This window comes from Ochotona princeps, chromosome 29 (assembly GCF_030435755.1).
Source record: "Ochotona princeps isolate mOchPri1 chromosome 29, mOchPri1.hap1, whole genome shotgun sequence".
Taxonomy (NCBI): Eukaryota; Metazoa; Chordata; class Mammalia; order Lagomorpha; family Ochotonidae; genus Ochotona; species Ochotona princeps.
Window position 1 is genome coordinate 2,631,823 of NC_080860.1, and position 8,457 is coordinate 2,640,279.

Consider the following 8,457-nt stretch of genomic DNA (forward strand, 5'->3'; position numbering starts at 1 on the left):
GATCACGTGGGAGATGTGGAAAGGCAGGTCCACCTCCTACTAGCTGTTATCTGATCACGTGGCCCCTGCCTCGCCAAAAGGAATTCTGGGAAATGTAGTCTGGCTGTGTGCCTGGAGGCAGCGGAGGCGCCCAGGAGGACTTGCAGGGAGGAGGGCAAGCAGAGGCCGACGTGCAGAGGCGACCTGCCCCTGGCCCACACTGTGCTGTGTGCTTCCCCCTGTCCAGAGTGGAGCCATGGAGGGCGAGACGCTCAATACTTTCTACACCCAGCTGGTGTTGATGCCCAAGGTGCTGCAGTACGCACAGTACGTCCTCCTCGCACTGGGCTGCGTCCTGCTGCTCGCCGCGGTGCTGTGCCAAGTCCGCAGCCAGGTAGGTGGTGGTCAGAGCGTGGCCTGAGGTGGGGCTCAAGCCTGTCCTTCCTGTATCCCTGCTCCCCACTGCATTGCCCGCTCCCTGCTGCACTGTACTCTGCCTGTCCTACCCGGGCTGGGGTGCCACAGGTGGGCCCCGAGGAGACACCTCTTTGTGAAATCATTTCTTCATCACGTGTGGGTCCTTGTTGGGGAGCAAGGGAGCTGGCAGTCTGGTCAGGGACACGGGGGAACTGGAAGTGCGACAGGTGGAGCTGGCCGAGGGCCTGGCGTCCCTGAGCCCCGTCATGCCGAGACAGCCGCAGTGTGGACAGAAGTGATTTCATCCTGAGTTCACTCGAGCCAGATGCATGCAGAATGCCACCTTGGCTCAGGCCAACATCTAAGAAATGGATTTTTTTTTTTTTTAATGTTCAGTCTTTGACACCGGGATGTTTATATTCTCAGATGTGCCTCTTGTAGCTCCCAGGCTGGGCAGATGTATGCTCCAGTGAGCTGGGGCTCTGCTCAGAGCATCAGGAAAACTACCTTTGAAGAAGCATAGTTTAAACTGAGATGTGAATGCTAAGGAGACATGCCCCAGGAGGCAGGGACTGCCAGTGCCAAGGCCCTGAGGCAGGGAGGGGTGAGGCAGGGGTGAGGCAGGTGGGAGGCTCGGGCAGAGCCAGGCTGGCCTGAAGGAGGAGGGGTGGGGGGAGAAGGGTAAGGAAGAGCTGGCGTCTGAGCAGGGGCAGAGGCAGGTCACCCCGGGCCCTGAGAGGCAGCCCGGGCAGCTTGGAGTGACCACGGACGGTGGAGGGAGGCAGCCTAGCTGGACTGCTTGGTGACAGGCTGCAGGAGCCCCAGTGAGAGGTCCCTGTGAGGGAGGAGGAGGCAACTTAGGGTGCCAGTGTGATTGGAGAACTCCAGCCCTGGAGGCAGAAGACGAGCACCAGGAAGTCACCCTTGTTGGTTGGAAGTCATCCGTCCGTGCCTCGTCCACTCATGGCGTGCCCCAGGCCAGGGCAGGGAAGGAGGCAGAAGGCAAGGCCTGGAGGCTCAGGGCGAGAGCCGGGGCGGTGGGCAGGTGAGCTGGGCCATGACTGCCAGTGCAGACCAGGGCTCCCCAGAGGCTGGCTTTGAAGTGTGAGCCTCAGCCTGCCTGTGTATCGCACAGCCTGCCTCCCCGCTAGCTCACTTGCTCTGGCGCTGCCACGCTACCCTCCTGCCCCCGCCACATGGGAAGATGGGCGCCTGCTTGCTGGCTGCCATGGGACTGAAGCCTCTCTTGTTCCCAGCCTGGCCATCAGGCCCACAGCCGGATTTCCTCTCCCAACTGCCTGTCACGGGGTGAGGTGGCCAGGGCCGCCAGCCCTCTCTCTGAGGGGCCTCTAGGGTTTGAGCCCGAGTCAGGCCCAGCGAGGGTAAGCTCTTCTGGAGTTTCTTGGCTGACTTCTGCAGTGAGGGCACGAGGGACCAGAAGCCAAGCTCCTGGCTGGGAATCCCTGCCTGGGGCCGGGCATTACTGTGCTGTCTGCCAGGGAAGCCACCCAGGAGGCCAGGGCAGCTTCTGCCCAGGGCTGAGAACACAGAACAGGAAGCTGCTGGCCAGGGTCCCCTCCTAGACCTAGGGCCACCTGGGGCCAGACCCACTGGGACATGCCACCCAAGTCACTCTGTCGCTCACGCGGCTCAGGCCGCAGTCCTGAAGATCTCACGGCCCCGTGACTAAACTGGGTCTCATGAAGTCGTTTTGTTCTTGTTTTTGGCTTAGCAGGATTAAGCTCTGGTGGTTTTCATATGTTTATACTGATTCTTTCTCATTGCATGCCAGTTAACTCAATGTATTTGAACTTCTCTTTGGAGAAACTTTCTTTTCAAGTTCCTTTAACAAAAAGAAATCCGAAGTATGTTCCCAGGAAGCCTGTCTGCTCCGTTTCACTGCTGCTTCTGCCCATTGCACCGCGGATTCCCAGCCAGTGGCCCACCTCCCACCCTGGCTGCCTCTGTCACCCGTCTCCAGTGGACAAACTGTCCCCTTGGCCTGCCGGTTTCCGGAGTGCCCTGCCCAGGGGCTTGGAGCCCGTGGCCCCTCCGCTCTGTGCCCGGTGTCTCCTCTGTGCCTCCCCCAGCCCGAGTCGGTGTTCACGCTGTGTGTCGGCTGCAGCTCCCGCTACAAATGAGCTTGGTTGTCTTCTAGGAGAAGTGCTATTTATTTTGGAGTAGTAGTAAAAAGGGCTCACAGGATAAGGAGGCCGTTCAGGCGTACTCGGAATCACTGATGACGGCCGACCCTAAGGGCACTGTGCTACGAGAAGCAAAGCTGTAGGTGGGTACCAGGTAACGCCCGCCCCGCTGCCCCTTCCCAAAGCAAGGAGAGCTCGGGGGGATGCCCCCCAACTTCACCTGGCGGGAACCACCCGAGACTCGGGCCCAGCAGGTGGCAGTTCCTGGGGTCTCACGGGCAACTCAAACTGCCTGCTGTCCCCTTGACAAGGTCATGATGTGAGCCAGGCCGATGGTGGCCATGTTAGACAGCCTGGGAAAGTTCACTAAAACCCCAGATCCTGCAACTGCCTGCCAGCCTTCCAGAATGGAATGGAAAGGGGCCTCATGACCCCGAGGGGATGTAGAAGGGCCAGGAACTCTTGTTTGAGAAACATTGGTTTAAGCCCCAGGTGCTAGACCAGGAGCAGGGAATTGAGGAGTCAACATGGAGCCCCCAGGGCTGGGCCTGCTAGCTTTGTGTTGTCAGACTGGACAGCAACTAAAACCAACAGCCAGCCACAGGTTGTCCAGGGAGATCTTCATTTCAGGTAAAGCGCAAAGTCAATTTCAGCCCAAGTGCATGCTGGGTAATTACAGACACGCGCATGCCAAAACCTGGTTTATTGCTTGCAGAAGTTCAGACTCGGGCTCTAGTTTTATTTGGCACCCGGGCCTGAGAGAGAAGCGGGCATCACCTTTGGGGCCGAGGTGCCTGGGGAGTCAGGCACCTGCAGGGGAGGTGGCAGGCCCAGCCACAGGACCTGCAATTTGGGCTGGGCAGGGAGCAGTGGCATTCCGTGCAGCCTGCCTCTGATAACAGCTGTTTTTTTTAGCCTCTGGAAACCATGTTGCCCTGGGGAGCTGCTGAGGCTGGGCCGGCTTGGATTTCAGCAGCCCCACAGCTCTGCCTGGCTCCCCGGGGCTGTGGGCCAGCTGTCCCTCCAGGGAGGTTGCGTGGGCATGGCCTCCTCTGGCTTGGAAGGTATTTTTAGGTGGGCAAGAAGAGGGCAGCCCTAGGGCAGTGAGGGCTGCCAGCAGCCGGGGCTGGTTGGCAGGCAGCCCTGTGCAGGGAACAGTTTGGGCAGCTGCACCAGGCAGCCCTCAGGGCGCTGTCTCTCCTCTCCAAGTCCTCCTTCCTCAGCTACAACAAGGTGGAGAGCAGGAGGGGCAGCTGGCTTCACCTGTGGCTCCGGGGGTCCGTCTGGAGAACCCCCTCTTGCAGCATGGGGTTTCCTTTAGGGCGCCCCCTGCCCAGGGCCGGCTGTGGGGGGACCCCCACTGGGGGGAGGCAGGCCAGGGGTTGTGGGCGGAGTGTTGGGGGTTTCCAGCCTGAGTGAGGAGGATGGGGAGGGGAGGAAGGCAGAGGCTCAAGAGGAGGACTGAGGAGGGAGAGAGGTGGAGGCGACACGGGGCGTGACTCTGGCCGCGCATTCCGTCCTCCTCCACATCTTCCTTTACACTTCCTTCACCCTGAGACGTTGTGAAGGGCAAAGCCGGAGGAGGCACGGCGTGATGCCTCCACGGCGACCCCGGCGCAGGAGGCCCGCCCACCTGCCCGAGCCCCGCCCACCTGCCCGAGCCCCGCCCACCTGCCCGAGCCCCGCCCACCTGCCCGAGCCCCGCCCACCTGCCCGAGCCCCGCCCCTCCGTAGAGCTCCGCCTCCCTCCGCAGAGTCCCTCCCTCTCCCGAGCGCCCGGTGGCCAGGAATTCGCGGTGTGACGTGTGCGCCTCGCTGTTTGTGCGCATGCGCGAGCATGCGCGTGAGCCCGGGCTGGGTCGCAGTCGTGTGTGGTGTAGGCTTCCTGCATGTGCCCTGCTGCGTCCCCCGGCTCTGTGTGACACGCGGTGCTGTGGTCGCCAGGTCCTGTCTGGTTGTGGTCGTGGTGCACACGAGCCCTGCACTCCTGGCTCTGCTCGGGGTCCCGGGTCCCTGAGTGGGCGGGTGGGCTGGGTGCAGGCCCGGCTGTCCCCGGAGGCCGACCCCACGGACCCCACGCCGGTGGGAGTGGGCGCCAGGCGCGAGGCAGGGCCGGGCCCGGTGCTCAGCTTCCCTTTCTCCGCAGGGTCCCGGCTGCACGGGGTGCTGGCAGAGCCTGGCCGCCTCCGGCCCGGAGCATCCCCCCAGCCCCTCCACCCCGCTGCTTCAGGACTCAGCAGATGGCCCGCCGACCCCACAGCCAGACCCCACCGCGACCACCAGCTGACACACAGCCCGACTCAGGGATGGACCTGTTGCTGGGGGACCCCAGGGGAGGTTCTTCAGCTGAACACCATTCTAGAACCTTCTCTCCAAGCAACCCCGGGTTGCCATGGGCGTTGCATCCCGTCCCATGGCCACTGGGCGCCAGGGACACCTCTGCGTCCATCTTCCCTCCCTGTCAGACCTGAATCACGCAGCTGGTACAGGACTGGCTGTCGCTCGCACGGGCCTGGCCGGGAACGCAGGCTTCCTGTGCCAAAGCCAGGAGGACAGGGGGCTGTGCTTAGTGCGATGCCTGACCATGAGCGGCCCCTGACCCCCACTGCCGCCTCCGTGGACCTCGGCCCCTGGCGTCCACACAGGCTCCGGGCTCACACGCCCACAGCCCCGTTCCTCAGCCTGTGACTGAGCCGGCCACTCCTGACTTCTCAGGGGCCAAGGTGGTGCAGCTGCCCCTCCCACGGGGGTCAGGGGGGCATCTGCCCTGGAACAGGTGTCTGTCCCTTTTCTACTGGAAAACAAATGAGCTTTATCATCTTTTACAAATCGCCGTGGAAACAATAAACCTTTTTACAAATTGAACGCTGAAGTCTGCCCGCCTGTGGTGTGGGGCCGGGGAACTTGGTAGGAAAGGCTGCTTGCTTGTCTTCCGGAAGATTCCAGCCTTGGGTGCAATGCAGTTTTCCCGGGAGGGCCCCCCAGTCCCTTGGGGCCACTCCCAGCTTCTGCAGTGCCCACGGGGCTGCCTGGGGGTGGTGTGGCAGGGAGCAGGAGAAATGGCTGCTATACCCGGATTTTGCGTTTTCTTGTCGAATCTATGACTTGAAGAAGATGGTTTGGAACCACCTGCAGGTCCTCCGCGCTGGTCACCGCTGGCCTGCACCTGCAGGGAAGCAGCTCTGGTGGCCGGAGTGGGTGCCTCTCCAGCTCCCTCAAGCCAGATCTCTCACGGCTCGGCGTCTGACGGCTCCTCACTCACAGGCACAGCGAGGCGGGCCCGCAGGTTCTGTCCTGTACCCACGTGGCTCTGGTTTGGTTTCCCGCTGCAGCTGCTGGGGCAAGGACCAAGGCCAGTGCAGTGAGCATGCCCGACACTGAGGGTTTTGGAGACTTCCAGGGCTGTAGGGCAGGTTCTGGGGTGGCACCTCCTGGGTGGTGCCTTCTCCTTGACCTGTGTGGGCAGCGCGCACACGGGTAAAATGGAATTGAAAGAAAAGGTGCTGAGTCCTAGCAGCTAAAGTCCTCGCCTTGAATGTGCCAGGATCCCATATGGGCGCCGGTTCTAATCCTGGCAGCCCCGCTTCCCATCCAGCTCCCTGCTTTGTGGCCTGGGAAAGCAGTCAAGGATGGCCCAAAGCCTTGGGACCCTGCACCTGTGTGGGAGACCTAGAGGAAGTTCCTGGCTCCGGGCTTTGGATTTGCTCAGCTCCAGCTGTTGCGGCTCACTTGGGGAGTGAATCATCGGAAGGAAGATCTCTGACTCTCCTCCTCTCTGTATATCTTACTTTGTAATAAAAATAAGATAAATCTTAAAAAAAAAAAAAAAAAAGGAAAGTTGTGAGGGTTGTTTTGTGGTTGTTTTTTGTTTTGGGTGCAAAGCAATGTGTAGCCTATGTTTTTTCTGTCACACGTTAGGACCCTGTGTGTGTGGGACTAACCCCTCCTGGGTGGCCCCGCTAATCCCCTTAGTGCAGCCATGGCCACCTGGTACCGCCTAGGTGGCTTCGAGCACCACTGCTTGGAGCTGGGGTCCACGCAGGTGCCAGCCTGGACACAGCTGAGCAGTCTGAGATTTGTGTACAACAGGACAGATATGCAGGGAAGGCCCCGGCCATCCAGCGAGCAGGTGTCCCTGCCCTGCGCCCTGGCTGGCAGCCATGTGGGCCTCTCCTGGCCCATCATGAAAACAGTGTGGCAGAGGTGGTCTCCCATGGTCAGCATAAGCTCAGAAGACGTGGCGGGCCTCGGACAGGTGTGGGGCTGTGCCCTCGTCAAGGCCTCTGCCTGCAGCTGGGGGGCTGTGCCCTCTAATCCGTGGGGTTCCCAGCACTGTCCAAGCTCTATTCAGTGGCCTGGAGTTAGCATCTGTCACGTGGCCACCCCCTGCACCCCCATCTTAACTCCTGGGTGGCTTCCGACCCTTCTTTCCAATGGGCAGTTCTGGTCTTGGCCACTCGGGGCGAACTGCGCACACGGGTCCCGGTGACTGCCCTTAGAGTGGGTGTAGTGGGGCCCTTGTATCCGTTCCTCTCCGTGGGCATTTGGTCTCAGGAGTCTTAGCATGGGAGGGGGTTCTGGGGAGGGGACCCCATGTTTGTTCTTGGTACTTTAGGGCAGAGGCTTGAGCAGGGTTACCTGTGTGCTGGCCTCTGCTGGACGGTCCGGGGCTGGCCGAGTCCATCTCTGACTGCCCTGTGGCTGGGTGTGGGCTCCCGGGTGTTGGGCCTTGGCCGGGTGCCGTTACATCCCTCATGTACCCAGGGTGCATTCCTCCATCCTGCTGCGCTTTGGGTGGTCATGCGTCCACGGAAGATCCCCAGACAGGCACTCCTGGCCAGGGCAGGGGTCTCCCAAGAGCGCGGGTGCCAGCAGCCAGGTGCTGGGGTTGGGCCATGGGCACCCCGGGGCAGTTGGGGTGGGTGCACACTGCAGGGGACCCAGCTGGGTTGGGCCAGGGCATCAACCAAACGGAAAGGAAGGAAAGCAGGGCTGGGTGTCCAGTGACGAGGGGCAGCTGCTTGGAGAGCATGATTCCAGAAGTTCCTGCACAGGAAGTGCAGGTGCAGAGGTGTGGGGGTGGGGCTGAAGCTGGGGCCAGGAGCCGGGAAGGAGCCACCAGAGGGTGGTGAGTTGGGGTGCACGGGGGAGTGTTGTTGACCCTACTGGGAGTGGAGATCTGCAGGGGCAGCTTGGGGTTGGAGCTAGAGCAGCAGGGGACTCCTGGGTACATGGGATGATTGCTCCAGGGAAGGACTGCGTGGGGACGCAGGCTGAGCTTGGGGGGCTCTCTGTGGGCACCACTCGACAGAATCCCTGCTAGCAGCCCACCTTCCCGCTGGATCACCAGAGCACAGAGCCTCAGCATCCCCAGCAGGTCCCTGCAGCACGACTCTCCACAGGGCCATTTTATAGATAAGGAGACCGAGGCGGGGTGATGGCCACGTCTGCCAAGGGTTGCCCGCTCTGCAGGCAACGTTTTGTGCCAACAGGGTTCTGAGCTGATGTCCAGTGCCTCCCCACCCCATCAGGCCCAGGCAGGGACACAGAGCCCTGGCCCATGCGAGTGCCCAGTGGGTCACATTCTGCCTCCTTTCCACTCTCGGCCCCTGAGAGCAGCCCAGCATCTGTGGGGTGCTCTCCTAGGATGTGCCCAGTGAGGCGGGGTGTGGAGTGTGACTTGAGACGCCACTCGAGTCCAGGCTGCGAGTGTGGGCCTTCGCCACCAGAGGGCACTGTTGGTCCAGCTTCGTGGGACCGTCCTGCGCCTTGCGCTCTGCATGTACATGAAAGGGAAGAACCGGGAAAACCTCCCTTCAAAAGCCGTTCATGAAAAACACCAGAAACAGAAATCAGTGCATCTTGGTGCAAACAAAAAAAATAGGAAAAATTAAAATTCATGTACTTGAGAGAGAAT

General features: G+C 61.2%; 1 protein-coding gene across 3 annotated transcripts in view; it reads left to right on the forward strand.

Moving 5' to 3' along the window:
- The window catches only part of SCARB1 (scavenger receptor class B member 1), a 48,606-nt gene extending 43,757 nt beyond the window's left edge, over positions 1-4,849 (forward strand). For 2 of the 3 annotated variants that reach the window (XM_058656874.1, XM_058656875.1), the window contains exons 11-12: positions 227-373; positions 4,687-4,849. In XM_058656874.1, the coding sequence (XP_058512857.1) occupies positions 227-373; positions 4,687-4,827 (288 nt within the window). In that variant the 3' untranslated portion in view covers positions 4,828-4,849. Of the gene's footprint in view, positions 1-226; positions 374-2,554; positions 2,684-4,686 lie in introns of all 3 variants that reach the window. The other variant, XM_012929871.3, reaches the window with a different exon arrangement.
- Positions 4,850-8,457: the final 3,608 nt, after the last annotated feature.